At 42.0% G+C, this 19,036-nt stretch overlaps 1 protein-coding gene across 2 annotated transcripts in view; it reads left to right on the top strand.

The window, feature by feature from the left end:
* MAP7D2 (MAP7 domain containing 2) overlaps positions 1–18,090 on the top strand; it is a 141,100-nt gene extending 123,010 nt beyond the window's left edge. Inside the window, exons 10-16 of one of the 2 annotated variants that reach the window (XM_075538787.1) lie at positions 1,261–1,486; positions 2,975–3,079; positions 6,545–6,613; positions 7,803–7,881; positions 8,809–8,995; positions 13,718–13,993; positions 16,549–18,090. In XM_075538787.1, the coding sequence (XP_075394902.1) occupies positions 1,261–1,486; positions 2,975–3,079; positions 6,545–6,613; positions 7,803–7,881; positions 8,809–8,995; positions 13,718–13,967 (916 nt within the window). In that variant the 3' untranslated portion in view covers positions 13,968–13,993; positions 16,549–18,090. Of the gene's footprint in view, positions 1–1,260; positions 1,487–2,974; positions 3,080–6,544; positions 6,626–7,802; positions 7,882–8,808; positions 8,996–13,717; positions 13,994–16,548 lie in introns of both variants that reach the window. The other variant, XM_075538786.1, reaches the window with a different exon arrangement.
* The last annotated feature ends 946 nt before the right edge of the window (positions 18,091–19,036 follow it).

Raw genomic sequence — 19,036 nt, 5'->3', positions numbered from 1 at the left:
ATATAACAGCACTCCAGCAAGTCAGTGACACGTTTCCATACATATGAAAAGGTAATTTTTGGAAAAACCAAATTTCTGTTATTGTCAGGTACCATAAAGTTGGGTCCAACTCACCGAGACCCTGAGTACAATGAAATGACACACTGCCTGGTCCTCTGCCATCCTCACAATCTTGCCTATGGCTTGTCCCTTGTTGCGAAGGTGAGAGTCTTCTTCTTTTTCACTGACCACTTTAACAAGCACAATGTCCTTCTCCAGAGACTGGATCCTCCTGGTAACATGTCCAAAGGTACATGAGACAAAGTCTTGCCATCTTCATTTCTGAAGATCATTCCTACGGTACTTCTTCCAAGACAGACGCACTTAAAAAGACCGGGTGGGGGGGGGCGGTGCTGGGGTTAGGAGTCACTTTAAATTATACTGCAAACTGTCATTTAAAATATTCCTGAGGTCAGGCATTGGGTTAAGTCCTTCTTATGCATCATCTCACTTAATTCTCAATAAAGTTGTATGGCTATTGTCATTTTAAAATTACCATCAGAAAGGCTGAGGAACTGTCCAAAGATTACACAGCAAGTGGCACAATCAGAATGCATGGCATATAAGCAGTAACACTTCAAGGTAAGTGTGACTCTCCAGTTTCTAGAGAAGAAGAAGAAAGTGTTATACACGTGAAAAGGAAGACGATTAGAAATGTCTCAAAAGCCCTGAGACTTTACAGCATTTCCTCCCGTAGAGCTCTTTGTCATTACATTGTGAAACATCCACATTGTTAAAAATTCATCAAATGAATGGAACAATGGATAGTTTTCATTTAGTTTCTATATTAAATTTCAAGTTTCTGTTGAGCACTTTCTTATACCTTTGTTGTTTCAGAAGTCACATACCAATTAGGACCCATGGGAATTTTTTGAGCTCATAGTCATTGCTTTTGAATTTTAAATATCCTACTTTGTTTTTTAATAACTATCATTAAGATTGTCAAGATTGGCTTCCTATCTAATTGTGGTCATTTGAGATTGATTGGAGAACATCTTTGTTTAATAGAATATAAAACCAACCCTCGTTAACCTTCTTTTTGGTAAATACACAAACTCGAGATTGAATTGGATTTCTGGAAAGAGTTCATTTTAGTCCGTGGACACTCATCCCAGTGTCCATGTGAGCCGGGCTTGTTCACATGATGCTATTGGCACGCAGACGCTCTTCAGAAGTTTGCCTTTTGAGCATGTCTTCTAACAAAAATTATGTCCTCAAAAGGCTGGAGAAAGAGGAACTGAAAAGAAAGGCAGAAGAAGAAAGGCTTCGTCTAGAAGAAGCAGCCCGTAAACGTGAAGAAGAAAGGAAACGGCAGGCCGAGGAAGAGAAAAGAAAGGCAGAAGAGGCGACGAGGAAGAAGGCTGAGGAGGAGCTGTTATTGAAAGAAAAGCAAGAAAAGGAAAAGCAAGAGAGAGAAAAGCAAGAAAAAGTCATGATTGAGAAGCAGGTACAGTATGAGTCTGTAGATAGACTTTCCTTGTGTTTTTAAGGGCTAGTTAACATCAGGTAAATTTATGTAAATTTGAATGGCTCATAATATGGAAAAATTTAAAAGCAGTACAGGCTGGTTAGGAAATACAAGTTACTTTAGGGAACAGAAGTGAAGGTGGTAATGTTTGCTTTGCATTAGCTTTGGTGCCCCCAAAGACAGACTCTGGGGCAGAGCTTGGTTATAATTTGCTTATTTGGAAGGGAATCCCAGGAAGCTGGTTGAAGAGTGAGAGGAAAGTCAATACATTGATGCACGGGTTACTGCGTGTGTCACTGTAGAGCCTCAGAACAACTGGAACATGCCTTAGAACTGACCTTCTGAAGGATGAGGAAATTGGGGTATTTATTCACCAGTACCAGCTCCTCACTGTTGAGGGTCACTCATGGGATAGTTAACTTCCTGAAATGTTCCACCACATGCACATTCCATGACCAGAAACTGGCTTCAGATTAGGAAGACCTTGGTTGCTATCTGCAGGTAATTTACTATGAAACACAAATATATTGAATAGGGAATTATGTCTGAATTTAAATTGTGAATACCAGGTTTGCAGAAAGGTATGAAGGACAGTGGAAGCCCAAAATCTACTTGCAGGGCCTCCATGTGGATTAAGCCTCCAGTGTACCCCCGCTGAATCTAATCCAGGGATGAAACAGACTTGCTGTCAGACAGAAAGCATTGTAAAGTTGATTATGGCACATGCAGTTAGGTTGATCTCCTTTTTTACCTTTTTAAAAATTGTTTCACATTTTAATATTCTCTGCTTTCCTTTTGATTGAGATTTTTCTCTATTTTGTTTAGTCATTTTTTGCTGCTTTTGTTTTTGTTTGTTGTTTCCTGTTTGTGTTTTGTATGATTTTCTGTATGTGAAATCCAGGATAGGTAAATCTATCGAGACAGTAACTAGATTAATAACTACCTGGGAGCATGGTAGGGGAGGGTGAGGGAGGTGTGTGGAACAGGGAGCAAAGAACAAGAAAAAAATGTACTGAAATTGATTTGGGTGATGATTACATAACTCTTTTAAAATATAATTAAATGATTATGGTACATGAAGTATATGCCAACTATTTTTTAAAAGAATATATTGAATAGGCATCAATTGGTCTGTTTCAATACTGAGAAAACTATAAAACCAAACTCACTGCTATCGAATCAGTTCTGACCGTGTAGAACTGCCCCTTTGGGTTTCTGATGCTGTACATCTTTATGGAAGCAGAAAGCTTCACCTTTCTCTTGAGTGGTGGCTGGTGGGTTTGAACCATTGACCTTACGGTTAACAGCCTGACGTACAACCTACTACACCATTATTGAGAAGCTTGTGTAAATCTACATTTAATATTGGAATGGTACCCCACTTTGGGGAAGGCGATGAGTTGGTGAGTTGAACAATGTTTTCTGAGTTAAATAAAGCTGATGCCTTCATTTGCCTGTGTCTGTTAGAAAGAAGCAGCAGAAGCAAAGGCCCAAGAAGCTGCTAAGCAAATGCGTCTAGAAAGGGAACAGATCATGCTGCAGATTGAGCAGGAACGACTGGAGAGGAAGAAGGTGAGAGCTGAGCAGGATGAGTGGTCTATGAAGACAGCAATAGGATTAATAATCACCTAGGAGCATGGAAGGGGAGGTGGGGAAAATAGAGAGCCAATAGCAAAGGGTACAAGAAGGAAGAAAATGTTCCAAAGTTGATTGTGATGATGAATGTATAACCCTTCTTAATATGACCAAACTATTGAATTGTATGTTGTATCTCAATAAAACCATTTTTGAAGGGTTCAGGGATCCGGAGGACTTTGGGAGGAACAAATTGGGAGTCCACTTCTTATTTTTTATTAAATACTTTTATTGGGGGTTATTATATCTCTTATCACAATCCATACATTCATCCATTGTGCCAAGTACATTTGCACATATGCTGCCATCATCATTTTCAAAGCATTTTCTTTCTACTTGAGCCCTTGATATCAGCTCCTCATTTTCCCCCCTCACTCGCCCAACCACCCTCCCTCATCAACCCTTAAGTTATTGATTATGATTTTCATATCTTAAATCATCCTCTGTCACCCTTCACCCACTTTTCTGTTGTTCATCCCCTGGGAGGGGGTTATATATTAATTCTTGTAATCAGTTTCCCCTTTCTCCCCCCCACCTTCCCCTAATCCTCCTGGTATCTCTATTCTCATTGTTGGCCCTGAGAGATTTATCTATCCTGGATTCCCTATGTCGCTGCTCATATTTGTAGCAGTGGGCATGTTCTGGAGGAAAGTTGTGTGTTTTATCTGTGCTATAATGTACCCTAACTGGCTCATCTCTTCCTGTGACCCTTCTGTGAGGGGATGTCCAGTTGTCTACAGATGGGCTTTGAGTCTCCACTCCACACACCACCCCCCAACTAATTCACATTGGGTATGATTTTGTTCTGGGTTTTAGATGCCTGATACCTGATCCTATTGATACCTGATCCTATAGATACCTCATGATAACACAGGCTGGTGTGCTTCTTCCATGTGTGCTTGCTTGCTTCTCAGCTAGATGGCCTCTTGTTTATCTTCAAGGCTTTAAGACCCCAGGCACTATATCTTTTGATAGCCGGGCACCATCAGCTTTATTCACCACATATGCTTATCCACCCATTTTGTCCTCAGCGATCATGTTGGGAAGGTGAGTACCACAGAATGCCAGATTACTAGAACAAAGTGTTCTTGCATTGAGGGAGTACTTGAATAGAGGCCCAATGTCCATCTGCAACCTTAATTCTTAACATATAGATATAAGTACATAGAATCTATTCCCCTTTCATTATATATAAATGTTTACCTATGTATATGCCTGTATTTAGACCTTTATAAATGTCCTTTGGCTCCTGGTTCTTTTCTCTATTTCCTTTTACTTTCCTTATGTCCCACCATCATGTTCAGCCTTCATTCAGATTTAGTAATTCTTCACTGCTATATTGCCCTTGATTCAGCCCCACTAGGCATCCTACGTCATTCTCTCTTGATTTTAGTTCACTTGTTGTTCCTTTGTCCCTGGGTTGGTCCCCCCACTTCCTTTGTCCCAACTCCCCTTCTCCCGTATGCCCCTGGAACCATTGGTCCCATTCTTTTCATCTCCAAATTGTTTATCCTGATAGACATGCAGACATTCATATGTGCATAAAACAGGCAGAGCCAAATAAAACAACCAGGGGGTTATGAGGTGGTGGGGAGGGAGGGAAAAAAAGAGCTGGTACCGAAGGCTCAGTAGAAAGTAAATGTCTAGACTAGAATGAGGGCATCATATGTACAAACATGCCTGATTCAACTGATGTATAGGTTGTGATAAGAGTTGTACGAGACCCCAATAAAATGATTAAGAAAAAACCAAGAACAACAACAAAAAGAAAGCCACTGACAAAAATGGAAAAGCTTATAAATAGTTCAAGGTCTGTTTGTTGGCCTTTATGTTTTCCAGTCGAGTTTGATAGGGTGCCACACTGTCTCCAAAATCTATTTTTGGTATTCCCGGGGGATTTCATCACTTTGTTCCCCCTTGCTGCTGTGTTGCATGCCCTTGGTGTTTTACCTGATTGTGATGGGGTAGGGTTGGGCACAATTCCTGCACTGTGTCTCCAGTGTTGTCCCCCATAGGGACATCATGTCTCCTGGTGGGGCCGACCCTATGGTCCTCTCTGTACATTGTCAGCTCTGAGCAGGAATATCGTCCTCGGGGCTTGGTGAGCCAGGATATGTTATTTCTCTCTCTCCATCCATCTTTGTTTCTGCTGTGTGTTCTAATCAGACATGCCCCTCTCCCCAAGCTGTAGCTTCAGTGTTGTCCTCTAAAGTATCTTCTTCATGGGGGGAGGCGTGTCCATATAGTTGGGATTGGGGCCGGCCCTGCAGACCTCTCTATTGGTTCCCTGTTACATGTCGGTATGTTGTATTCGCGTCTTGGTGCATCAGGTTGAAGCCTGGTCTCTCTCTCCCTCTCCTGTGGAGATATAAACAATACCCTCCACTTGGGTGGGTTAGTGTCCTGCTCGTCCCCTACCCATGTCTTCATTTTTTTCCCCTTTCTTTCCCCCTCCTATTTAGTTGGCTGCCATATTTATCCCTGGATTAGGTTTGGCCCCTCCAGTTCTATTTTGTAGTTGTTGATAAAGTGTACTTATTGCTGTCAATTAAGTTTTTTATTGATAGTATTGTTTAAACCGTGTATGTCTTTATTATGTCATTTTATGCTATTGCTGACAAAGGAGTATAAAAAACTACACCTTTATAAATTTGTCTAATTCTCCTTTTCTGTCCATTTTTACTTTATATGTTTGAAAACCTGTTTGGTGAATATATATTTCAGATATTATATTTTCATGGTGAATTGACTCCTTTATCATTCTGAACTGTTCTTCTATAGCTCTGGTAATATTGTTTTAAAGTCCACTTTATCAGCTTTATTTAAATGGTAAATATTTTCTCATTCCTTTTCTTTTAACCTACGTGTGTCCTTCTGATCATGCCTTTTTGTAAACAGCATGTAGTCCCTTTTTAAAAAAAAACATCCAGTTTAGCAGTCTTTGTATTTTAATTAGAGTGCTTATTCCATTTGTATTTAATATAATCATGGATCGAGTTGGGTTCTGGAGGCTGACTTTAAAGGCCCATTCTAAGGGTGCCCCTAGGACCAGCCTGGGCTTTTGTATTGCTCTAGGCTTAGGAACTGGGAGACCATTCTGTGTCTTTTCTCCTGACCTTTTTCCCCCTCACTTTCTGTAATGCAGTCCTCTTGAGTCCCCCATGGTGATCTGTTGAATTAGAGGTAACCTAAGGAAAGAGTACATACATACTGATCAACTTGTCGAGCATTTGATCTTGTTCACAGAGCCGGAGGTGTGCCATGTGGAAAACCTTTCTATACTGATGATCCTGTGCTGACATTGATCTTGTACCAGTTTTCTGAGAAATATGAAACTGCTTATAGACTATTTTGTATGGTTTGAGTCTTGTTGATTCCTATTTTATTCTTCGTGGGTTTTAGAGAATCGATGAAATCATGAAGAGAACAAGGAAGAGTGATGTGTCTCCAGAAGTGAAGGTCGAAGTGAAGGTCGAAGTGAAGGTGGGAAATGCAGGGTACCCTTTTCATAGTTCATGTACTAGGGATAAAGACTGGGAAAATACATTCTAAGAAAGTATAAGTATTCGAGAGAATTAACTGGACAAAAATTATTCTTTCTGCTCTTTCCCTGGCTAGACTGAGGAGGGTATAGGACCCTCAAGGAGTCCCTGGATGGTGCAGCGGGTTAATTCACTCAAATGCTAATCAGCAGTCTGAAGGTTCAAGTCTACCCAAGTGACCCTCAGAAGAAATGTACTTCCCCAAAATTCAGCCATTGAAAACCCAACTGAGCATAGCTCTACATAGAGCTACCTTCAGTCAAAATCGATTCATTGGAAATTGGGGTGTTTTTTTTGGTGCCTTAAAAGAAATCGAGTGGTGATAACATTTTATAGATAAAAGATTTTTTCCATGAAATGGGGTGATGAGGTGCTGGGAATGGCACAATATCGTGGTTATTAGGTGCCAGTGAGTCGATTTCTTCTCTCAGTGACCCCATAACACAAAGTAGAACTGCCCCATAGGGTTTTCTAGGTTATGATCTTTCTAAAAGCAGATTGCCAGGTCTCTCTCCCATGACATCACTTGGGAAGTTTGAACCAACAACCTTTTGCTTAGCAACCAATTGCATAATCATTTGTTGGACCATCTAGGCTTCTCAAAAGCACAATAGCCCATGAATGAAAAAGAGGATGGTGATGTAATAATAAGGGAAATATACCTAATTTGTAGTAAGCTTAGAAACTTCACAGAATGAACATGTAAATGACCCAGCAAGATTCCAATACCTTCTTCTGAATTTGTTTTTTTTTTCTCTTCAAAGTGGAATTTATTTCTGTTGTATTTTGTAGCCTTCTTGACTATTATGTATTTTTCTATGTCCTTCGGCTTATGAAACCCAGGATGGGTGAATCTATTGAGATAATAACTAGATTGAGTGTTTGCAGGGGAGGTGGGGGTGTGAGTGGTAATGAGAAGCTGATAACAAGGAGTGCAAGAAGGAAGAAAATGTTTTGAAACTGCTTGTGGTAGCGATTGTACAATACTGCTTGACATAGTTGAACTATTGAATGATATGATATCTGGATCATATCTTAATAAAATGGTTTGAAAAAAAAGACTCTCTTGCTATACAGTCAGACTTCTCTCTTTTCTTCCCCTCTGTGTTGGTTTTCAGAAAGACGAGCCTAAAGTGGGGACTCCGCCTGTTGTGTGTGTGGAAAATAAGGCAAAACCAGTTGTCCCCAACAAAATTGGTGAGTGGAGGTCTGGTTGTGTGGTGCTCCCTTTCGGCAAGGGAGAGCTCACTTAAAGCTTCCTGCAGAGGGGCCTGCCTGTGGTTTGAAGAGTTACTAGAAAGGGCTGGGCAGTCCAGTCCCCTGCCCCGAGGGGGGGACTATCAGCAGCATCGGGGATGTCCCATTCATTTGGAAAAGCACAGGCTTCAGGCTGATCAGTTTCTGCAGCACAAGAATCGGGCTGCGTGCCTTCTCATGATGCTTTTCCAGGAGCTTGCTTGTGGAGCAGGTTTTAAGAAGACCTGACTGCTCTTCTATGGAGGCTTTTTCTGTCTCTCAGACCTTAGGGTTCTGGAATATTCTACTATATATTTTATAAAAACATGTTAGAGTTGAATCTTTCATAGTAGCCAAAGTCAGAAAAGGCATCACCAGCCCAGAGTCTCTCTTCACATTTTTCCTTTTTCTTGTGGCTCAAGACAGTGCTACCCAGATCCCAGGAAGCTGGGCTATGTATAACATGAAACTCCCTGGGTGTGTCACCAGCCCTGCACAGACACTGGTAATGTCATGTGTCTTCGCCCCTATGTGTGTAGGGGATTCCCAACCCACTCAAGCCCACTGCCAGCAAGGTGGTTCCAACTCATAGTAATCCTGTACGAAGAGTAGCTCTGCTCCTTAGGGTTTCCAAGACCGTACATCTGTTCAGCCTTATCTTCCATCCTCAGAGTGGTTTCTAGGTTTGAACCACCAACCGTGCAATTTAGCAGCCCAGTGCTCAACCCACAATGACACCAGGGCTCCTTGTTTAGGGGATTATGTGGAATTATTTCTGGACTTTTTAGTAAAAGATGTGAAGCAAAGGATTAACTTCGTGCATATCTGTTATTTTTGTTTGTTTGGAACCTTAAATAAGTCCCATAATAACTTTGTGTTCTCAACTAGAAATCAATGGATTGAATGCCTGCCAGGAAGTGATTGGTGTAGGGCGAGCTGCCCCAGAAACTTTTCCTCGGGATGTTTTCGCTAATGGGCTTAAACCAGTTCCAGGACTTATTCATCTGGATGCCCTTGATGGGAAATCAACCAGTCTGGATGATTCCACTGAAGAAGTTCAATCTATGGATGTGAGGTATGTCTAATTCTTTTGCATTAAGCTTTCATTTCTTCCTCTAACACCTCCACTATCGCAAGTGGTTTCTTCATTTTTTACACAGATCACCTAATGTAGGTTTGCTTGATGTTACAAGTTAGCCTCTTGTTATACAATTGGGAGTGTTTGGGGCCACGTTCCCTAGAAGCAGAGTGGAGGACAGGGATTTATTGGGGGAAAGCTCACAGGAGAAAGGTGGGTAGGAAAGCAAGATGGGGTACGAAAAGGTGCTGAGCAGGGATGTGGCCTTAACTGTTCCTATGGCCTCTGAGGGATGAGTGTCTCCCAGATAATTTGTCCCTTTGGGATAAGGGAGGTGGGCTTCCTACCAGCGTATCTGTCAGGTGTCGACTGTGAGCTACCCAGAGTGGGGACTGCATGTGTCACTTCCTGGCCCTGGGGGCTCCCAAACAGTCAAAGGCAGTTGTCCAGAGAAAGGGTAGCATCTGAGAGCCCTTAACCGCCACTTCTCTCAGGAACTGGAGGATGATACAACCCTAGACAAAGGGGCTCTTGGGAGGCCCCCATGGGCTGTACACTGTCCAGGGTCTCACCTGTCCGGAAACTGGTAAATGGAAACTTGAAAAAGGCACTCATTTGCTCTCAGATCCTGAAAACATAGGACATCCTTTAATTGGTACCATGTTTATGTTTGAGATCAACTGGGAAATTAATCCCATACAAAAGGAGAACTCAGCATGGGACTAGGGTAGAGACTTGGGCATTGACCTCCAAGGTCAGGGCCGTGGAGTATGGGAGATCTGAAAGTCAGGCAGGAATTATCGTATTGTGTAAATGCTCAGTCTGTGGTCTAGCATGCCAGAGCTTCCCCTTTCCTCCTTGGCAGGAGTTCCCAGCTTGGTCTAGGGGCTCTATCCTGTGGGACACTGATTATAAGTATCCCGCCTCATGTTGCCCCAGGCTTGAGTCATATGTGAAGACCCAGAGTCCAATGGGCCCCTTGAAAACCAGTAAGAGCAAATCCTACATAGATCGATAGCAAGCCTGCAGCTCTTGCCTCCCAACACCACCCATCCTGATAGGCTTCCTCTAACTGGTGCCCCTCTCCCCCTGCAGAAGACAACCGAGGCATCTGAAAGGTTAATGTAGAATGCCCGCCCCCTTCCCCCCCCCCCCCATGCTTTACTTATTCTGTATTGTCTTTGGGTTCCAAGTACAAGACAGCACTGACCAGGATTCAAGAAAGTGAAGGCTTTGTGTGTGGCCTGAGCTCTTCCTGGTGCCGCCTCTACATCTAGAGCAGTGATTCCTAGGGCCCGCACCGGAGCTTGTGCTAGCTCTTCCCATGTGTTGGGCAGCTGTTAGACCCTGGGGAATGGAGGTGGGGACGGGTTCTGCACATGAGCCATTGTACTTAAATTCCAGACATAGTAAATATGGTAGGGCAACTGCCGGACCTTCACTGGTTTAAGGGGCATGTCAGATGAGCTTCTGAGCCACTGTACTTCACCTGAAAAACCTGGACACGGCTTTACTTTGGATGTTAAGAGTGACACTTGATGGAAAGACTTCATGTCCCAGCCACTCTTCCTCTTGCTAAGCTTGGGAGTCACAGGGGTGAAACACCCTCCCATCTCTAGAAAGAGGGGAGAGAAAGTCAGGTCACCTGGGCAGGAGCAGAACAAGTCAAGTGGGTTGGCATTCTCACTTGGGAGAGGAAGCAGTGGGTGAGAAAGTGAGTCTCAGTTGGTAGGTGACTGGTTGGTGGAGGCTGTTGCTTATAAGGGTTCGTAACCTAAACTGAGCACTGACTCAGTGCCCGCTCACAGGAACTGTTAGGAGCCAAGAAGATTCTTCCCCTGTCACAGGGGAGGAAACCCTGGCCTGGAAAGAGAAGCCGTTTGCCCAAGGCCACACTACTAGGAAGGCAGCATGGGGTGGTTGAGACCCCTTCACCCTTCCTCCATTTACCTTCAGGTTTGAATGTTTACTTGCTATTTTATTTTCCATTGTGAAGGTTCTCGAAGTACTTTTGTTCTGTCACACACAACATCCTCTACTTTTTCAGCTGCTGTGTTCCCTAATTCATTGCAGTGGCCACGTAGAACTCGCAGACAATATTCATAATTTTAAAATTTACTAAAAAAGTGACCGAGTTACATGCAGGGCAGGTGAGAAGCGCTCAGTAGGAAGTTTTGCAGCCTGTGCTTGTCAGGAGGCTCTTTTCAGGGCTGTTCATGAGAGCTCCGAGGGCATGCCACTCCCATAGGCCTCTCGCAAGCTTTGAGACCCCAGTTGCTACTCCTCCAACTAGAATATATGACGCTGCTTTTCTGAACTCTGATGCCAATGTGTGTAGATGTCCCCTGAGACTCTGCTCTGTAGTCCTCAAGCTCGCAACTCAGTTCCATAAGGTGTTAGGATATTTAAAAGATGTTTCCACACGTGTCCTCTGTGTGCTCTGTTATATCAAAACATTTGTGCAATATGCAAAAACACACTACGATATGTGCACATACATGTACTACCATATGCCCTTCCGTATTTATATAGCATATATGAGGGGGTGACCCCCCAAATGAGTTTTTCCTCCAAAGCTATGTACTTACAATGTTATCACCTTCAAAGTACTCTCCATTATACTTAAAACATTTGTCAAATCTGTGATTCCATTCTTGGAGACCTTTTTCAAATTCATCTGTTTAGATGTCTGACAGAAGCTCCTTTATTTTTTTCTTCACCTCTCCTACATTGTCAAATCACTGGCCTTTCATGCCCCTCTTCACTCACCGAAACAAAAAGAAGTCGCACGGAGTAAGGTCAGGTAAATCAGGTGCATGGGGCAAGAGAGGCATGCTGGTTTTTGCCAAAAACTGGTGCACTGAGATGGCTGTGTGAGCATTGTAGTGGTGGAAAAAACAGTCCCCCATCTGCCACAAAGCAGGTCTTTTTTGTCCCACACTGTTTTGCAATCTTGTCAGAACCTCTAAATAGAAGCATGATTAACAGTCTGAGCTGGTGGAATGAACTCCAAATGTACCACCACCCTCACATAAAAAATAGATATATTGGTTTTTGTTTGTTTGTTTTGGGTACCCCCTCGTATATCTACCTCTGTAACCACACACAGAATTTTGGTTGTTATACTATTATAGAATTGTTGACATGATAGCATTTGCTGTAGCTGTCCTTTATTCTTTCATACCCCTCAGTGTCGTCATTTACCTTGGTCACATTGCAGTGATTTTCTCCCGATTGTGTATTGTCTTTCCCTTATCCTGAATAAGCACATACCTACTATCTAGTGAGTCCTGGTGGTGCTGTTAGATAAGCTCTGGGTTGAATCGCTCACTTGATAGTACCAGCCTCTCCTCAGAAGAAAGTCGAAGCTGTACGGCTTTTGGGAACCCTATTTGGGTTGCCGTGAGTTGGAATCCACTTGATGGCAGTAGGTTACTATCCATTCAGTCAGGGATCAGCAGACTGCAGCTCATGAGCCATTCGTGGCTCTTTCAGCACATACATGTGACACTGAAGGAAAACCCAAATGAAATAAAACTATCATAATTTCACTTGTAATACTTAACATTTTTCCTTATGTGTAAAAATGCTTATGGCTCAAATAATTTTTAAATTGTGAGGGACAGGATTGGCTCTTCCATCTCAAAAGTGCCAACCCCTGTAGTAAGTGATTGTTTGTAAGTAATAGTGTTAGGCTGGGTTGACAAGAGGAAAAAAAATCCAATAACACTCATATATGTGTAAGAAAGTGCTTTCAATGAAGCAGTAACTGGTTAGCAAGAAAACATCCCAGCCCAGTCCAAATCAAGTCAATAAGTCCAACACTAGTCCTTAAATTCCTCCTCAGATCCTTGTAGGTACATGCAATGATGGTGGGTGCAAGCAGATCACAAGCCAGTGGGTGCAGAGTCTTGTGGATCCATTGGTGGTGGAAGTATCACAAGACTCTGGCAAGTCTCAGCCGTGTGGCTCACCAACAGGAAGGTGAAGCAGAGAGAGAGAGTGATGTGCCATTTGTCTCGGTTGCCCTCCAATCAAGCTGCAGCCTGATTGACGGGCTGAACTTTGTCCACATGTTCCTATGGGAGCCATGTTGGCACACAAAAAAAACCTATATTAGTTATTGCCTTCTGTAAATAAACCTTTTCTTGACTTTTCATAAAAGTTATATCATACAATGACATACTTCACTCAGCACAATGTCCTTCCAGATTCATCCATGTCATAAGATGTTTCACAGACTTAGAATTATTTTTATGTGTAGCATTCCATTGTATGTAGGCACCACCGTTTATTTGTCCATTCTTCTGTTGATGGACATTTAGGTTGCTAATGCTGCAATGAACATGGGTGTGTGGTATTTCTGTTCATATCACTGCTTCTGTTTCTCTAGGATATGTACCTAGAATGGGATTTCTGGATCCTATGCTGGATGATAAATCATTTCTTTTTGATAAATCATTTCTATTTCTAGATTTTTTTAGGAAGCATCCTATTATCTTACAATTTTTCCAGAGTGGTTGTACCATCAAGGTAGACATTTTTTAACTAAGCTAAACAATTTTTGGTTTAAGGAGGATTTCTGAGGATCCTTTTTATGTAGGGTTCAAAGATTGTCCCAGGTCAATAGTCCCAGGGGTTCCTCCAGTCTCAGTGGCTCGAATATTATGCTTAAAAGCTCTTATTCTCGTTCCCTCTTTTTTCTTTCTTCTCTTCTAGCCCTGTTTCAAAAGAAGAGCTCATCTCCATCCCAGAATTTTCACCAGTGAGTGAGATGATTCCTGGGGGATCCCTAGACCAAAATGGAACTGGTCATGCCCGAGCACTTCAAGATCTCTTAGATTTCACTGGCCCTCCTGCGTTCTCCAAGAGATCCAGTGAGAATCTCAGCCTGGATGACTGTAACAAAAACCTGATCGAAGGATTTAACAGTCCTGGCCAAGAAAATACTCTGAACACCTTCTGTTGACAAATCCAACACCTCTTTAAGTCAAGGTACCGTCAGTTCATAGATGATACTTTTAAGTCCATCACTCTCTCCCTGGAGGTTGGGGATATAGGATACACATCATTCAGCCATACCAGCCGGAATGTATTATGTCATCTACTGCAGTACACACAGGACATGGGATTTCAAGTGAGCCCTTCAGATATGGCTCTTCAGTGCCTCGTCCCACCCTTGCTACTGAGAGTATGTGTACAAAACGATTGAGACACCCAGGCTGCAGGTTTGACAATGATCAGTCTTAAGTAGCACCTTTCTTAGAGGCAAGGGAAGAATGTGTTTATAGTTTTGCAAGTCCCTATTAAGAAAATGAACTTTGCCCCCCTAGTTTTACTCAGTGGTATCTGGTCTTCTATGTTTCATAGTTTCCCTATGAAATTATGGTCCTACGCCTTCAAACCTAGTAAACCAATCTCACAAGGTATGTGGTTATGTCTAAGAAGTAGCCATAGCTTTGTCTCCTATGCGGTTTTTATTGTATGTGTTATTTATTCATATAGGTACTAGACACAGGCATATATATCTTTAGCGATATATGCACACACATACATGTATCTTGCTCAGCAAACATATACATACATATCTACCTATGTAACCACACACATTATTTTTTTAAATAAGGGAAATATATCATTTTAATCTGTCATCAAAGTATTTCATAACTTAAAAATTCTAGTTGCTGCTCCTATTTTAGATTGTTGGAAAATAAATTTCTATATCCTCAGCATTCTGCCAGTCACTTTATATTTTAATGTTTGAAAATATTTATCCTGGCCTTTTTATTTCTCAAATGAGGTAAATGGTTGGGGAGGCCTTGTGGCCAAGGTTTCTGTGCCACAGGTAGACTGAGCTCTCTACCTGTCCCCTCCTATTGCCTGTAGACAATGCATTGTAGATTTCACTTCTCTCAGTTTTGCAGTTGTGGTCATTTCATTCATGAGAGGTCATTTTAAGGGACAGGGAAAATGGTATAAAAGTAGAACTACCTTATTGAATATTTTAAAAACTCCTAATTCGCTGGCACATGCTATTCTCAGGCAACTAATGGCTTACCATTGGTTCAGAGGTATGTTTTGTTTTTTACTTTGACTATATTATCCTCCCTTCCGTTCACGTAGGTACTTCACTCTCTAGTGCAGTGGTTCTCAACCTGTGGGTCGTGACTCCTTTGGGGGTCGAACGACCCTTTCACAGGGGTCGCCTAAGACCATCGGAAAACACATGTTTCCGATGATCTTAGGAACTGAGACACCTCTCCTCTATCGTCTCCAGGCGGGTCCAGCCACATGCAGATACACCCACATATGAGTTCGTGGCGTGAAGACTCTTACCTATACTACAACATGCTTCAAGACAAAATTACATTTATTTGTCATTAGAAATAAATATTTCACAATATATAATTACATATTGTTTTGTGTTTCATCACAATGCTTTAATTATGTTCAATTTGTAATGATGAAAATACATCCTGTAGGGGAAAAATGAGGAGCTGATGCCAGGAGCTTAAGTGGAGAGCGAATGTTTTGAGAGCGATGAGGGCAATGAATGTACAAATGTGCTTTACACAATTGATGTCTGTACGGATTATGATAAGAGTTGTATGAGCCCCCACTAAAATGATTTTAAAAACAAGAAAATACATCCTGGATATCAGATATTTACATTGCGGTTCATAACATTAGCAAAATTACAATTATGAAGTAGCAACAAAAATAATCTTATGGTTGGTGGGGGGGTGGTCACCACCACATGAGGAACTCTATGAAAGGGTCGTGGCATTAGGAAGGTTGAGAACCACTGCTCTAGTGGAACCAGAAATCCATAAGACTTGGGAAAGTATTCGTGGTTCTTCAGATATATTCCCCACACTCTACCTAGAAAACTGCGAAGTCCCTGTTCAGAAAGAGAGAAAAAGCTTCACCAATCTTTTATACACATTGCTTACGTATTTTCATTTGTGGTATATTTTGGTTCTTAAATTCTGCTCTAACGAGTGGTACAACCCCACTAGGAAGTGCTTATGGCCAGTTTCTGTTGTCACAGTGGCGGTGGGGGGAGCAACACTGGCTTTTGGAAGGCTAAACTTGGTGGTGTAAATAGTCTGCAGTTTTTAGGACAATCCTTTACAAAAGAAGTTTGGTCCATCTCAAAAATTAGTTCTCCCCCAAATGCGATAGCACTTCTGTTGAGAAATACTGTGAGCTAGGAAAATAAGTACTAAGGAGGTACAATGTTCCATAAAATCTCGTTGCATCAAAGTCAAGTCCGACTCATTGCAGCCTCGTGTTTCAGAGTAGGGCTGAGCTTCGGAGGGCTTTCAATGGCTATGTTCTTTCAGAAGTAGATTTCCAGGCCTTTCTTCTAAGGAACCTCCGGTTGGACTCATTCCACCAACCTTTTAGTTAGAAGTCATTCACGGAACTGATGGCTTCACTGAGGGGACCTGAGAAAGTGCCACACTGTGTTCTGTTTTTAGTATAAGAGAATAGATCATCACAAATTCATTGGTCTCACCTGGTTCTGTTTTTTCACATTGACACAGGTGGTGGTTGGAGCCCCCTTGAAGCTGCTACTGGTCCAATCCAAGCTGCTGCCCATCTGAAGAAGCTTCTGTCGCCCTTAACCACTGGATTCCAAATGATTAGATCTAAGTGTACCTGTATTCCTAGCTAGTATATCAGACACTGACCACTCTTGGTAGAAACCTTGAGACATTCACCTTGTTGGGCTTTAGCAAAGTTTCATCCCCCAGTTCTATTTAGAAGCTTCAGCTGCTGCTAAACACTTCCTGTACTGCTTGAATATCCCAGTGAGCCTCTGAAGAGCTTGAGTGACTCCAGCTTGGAACTGTACTTTATAACCATCCTGCTCCCAAAGGCGGGGCACATAACCATCTAGGTAGTTTTCCTTGTAAATATGCTATGCATTTATCCAAACTCTACTAAAGTTAGGCTGCATATCTCCCCATCTTTGTTTTGTTTTGTTTTGTTTTTAAGAAATCCAGGGTTCCCCTTCTCCCTGGGTATCTTTGTTGGAAGGTTCTAACAAGAAGCCCTTTATTATTATTAAGCTTCGCCACTTGCAAAATACATCACCCTACAATACTCCCGGAGGACTGCAGTAGTGAGTCTGGTTGAATAAGGAAGGAATTGAACAGTGTGTGATTTCTGTTCCATCTTGTTGAGTCTTATGTACACGGGCAACTGAAGATTGCAAGTCCCTTTCATGTTGTGCTTTAAAATCTCCAAACTGCCCTCACTGCAAACCATTAGTGGCTCTAATGGAATATATGAACAAATGACATGTAGTTGGTTGATTTCCATAATGCTACTATTTCGTTTGAATCTTGGGGTGGGGGTGGGGTTTGTGGGTGTACTCTTATGTTTGCTCAACTTAATTCAAACCAGAACCAAATGAAAAACCGGAGTACTCTGAAATGATGGGCCCTGAGTTGGACCCAGTATATCACTTTACAGACTTCAGCATAAAAGCATCTGAATGGGGAAAATGACAACAGAATGTATACTCCATATACCTTATGCCATGTAGTGATATTTACTCTTAATTTGTTTTTCCTGGTTTAAAAAATGTGACTTTCCGATTAAAAGGATCTTTTTCCTTTGAAGCTGGATTTGACTTGTATAACGAGGGATTTGGAAAGAACCAGAATTCTGAGAGATGTGCAGCCAGAAGGTGTGCAACTATTGCGAAATCGCAACAGTAATCTTGCTCATGTGCTTTTCAAAGGAGCTACAGTTTAAGAATTTATTCACTACAGAAACTGTGTGTTTGTGTATGTATATTGTATGTATATATGAAATAAAATACATGCCTCCAATGATGCATTGACATTCATCTTGCTGACTTATTGGGAAACATCCTTTCCATGACAAGCGCACAGTCCTTAATAGCATGGTTCTGTCTTTCCAAAGCAAATGCCTCACCATCTTACAGCTTTATTTTGTTAAATGTTTGTTTTGTTGGGATCTGTTGTACCTTGCAGCACCATTGTGACTACGGTGATGCCTCATTTGCATGATGTGTACTTTATGTTTAACATGAAATACATTTTCATGGTAGAGTCTGATGGCTTGCTAGTGTTTTGTTTATGTAAGCGCAAGAAAGAAATGTGCTAAAACCGAATCAGGATTTTGGAAATCTGTGTGGGGGAGGGCTGGTATAGAACCCAGCATAAAACCCAGTATTGCCGTTCTTCCTGTCAAGCTCACTGCACAAGTCTTCTGTTGTTAGTCCCCAATAAAGCCAACTATACAAGTAACCTTACTACAGGATCAGCTCTCCCTAGATCATGATCGACACGAAGTCCAGGAAAATGCCTATTGTCTTACTCAAATGAACCATAGTGTAATATATGAAAACATTTCACCTATCAATTTCATATTTTAAAAAAATAAGGGACGTTGATCGTCATTTTCAAGTAAGCTAAAAACCAGCTCAGTTTTGTTTTATTTTTTTTTGTATCTAATTCCTGGGTTCATCCACAGGCAGACAGCGGCCTCCAAGGCCGGAAACCAGAACTGAAATGGGGGTGTTGGAACCCTGGTGGGACCCTCTGGGCTGACCTCACTGAAGCCCAAGACGCAGTGTGGCTACCTCAGTGGACGTGCAGCCCGTTCCCTACTCAGGCCTCTGACCGTGCCGCACTAGCAGTTTCTGTCATCATGAGCTCTGGCCATTGGATCTACAGTGGTGACCAGTCCTGCCGAAGAACACTTTCTCACTTCTGACAGTTCGAATGTTTTGGGTTTTGATTTTTTCTATGTGAATCCTTCCCATCGGTCACATGCTTTTGTAAGCTAAATTTAGCAAGCGAGCTCTATCGAGAACTCGTGGCGTTTCTTTCAGGACTACCCCTTACATTGGGCTCCACACACATTGCCCTCCACCCCCCTCCTCTTCAGCACTGGTCAGGCTGCAGTTATTGAAAATTCTTAGAAATAATAGGGAAAAGCCTTTACAGACAGTCTTCTAGAGAAAAATGTTAGAATAATTATAATATTGGTAACAGA

This window comes from Tenrec ecaudatus, chromosome X (genome assembly GCF_050624435.1).
Source record: "Tenrec ecaudatus isolate mTenEca1 chromosome X, mTenEca1.hap1, whole genome shotgun sequence".
NCBI classification, from domain to species: Eukaryota; Metazoa; Chordata; class Mammalia; order Afrosoricida; family Tenrecidae; genus Tenrec; species Tenrec ecaudatus.
The sequence above is the reverse complement of the archived record's forward strand: the minus strand, read 5'-3'. Positions and strand labels throughout refer to the sequence as shown.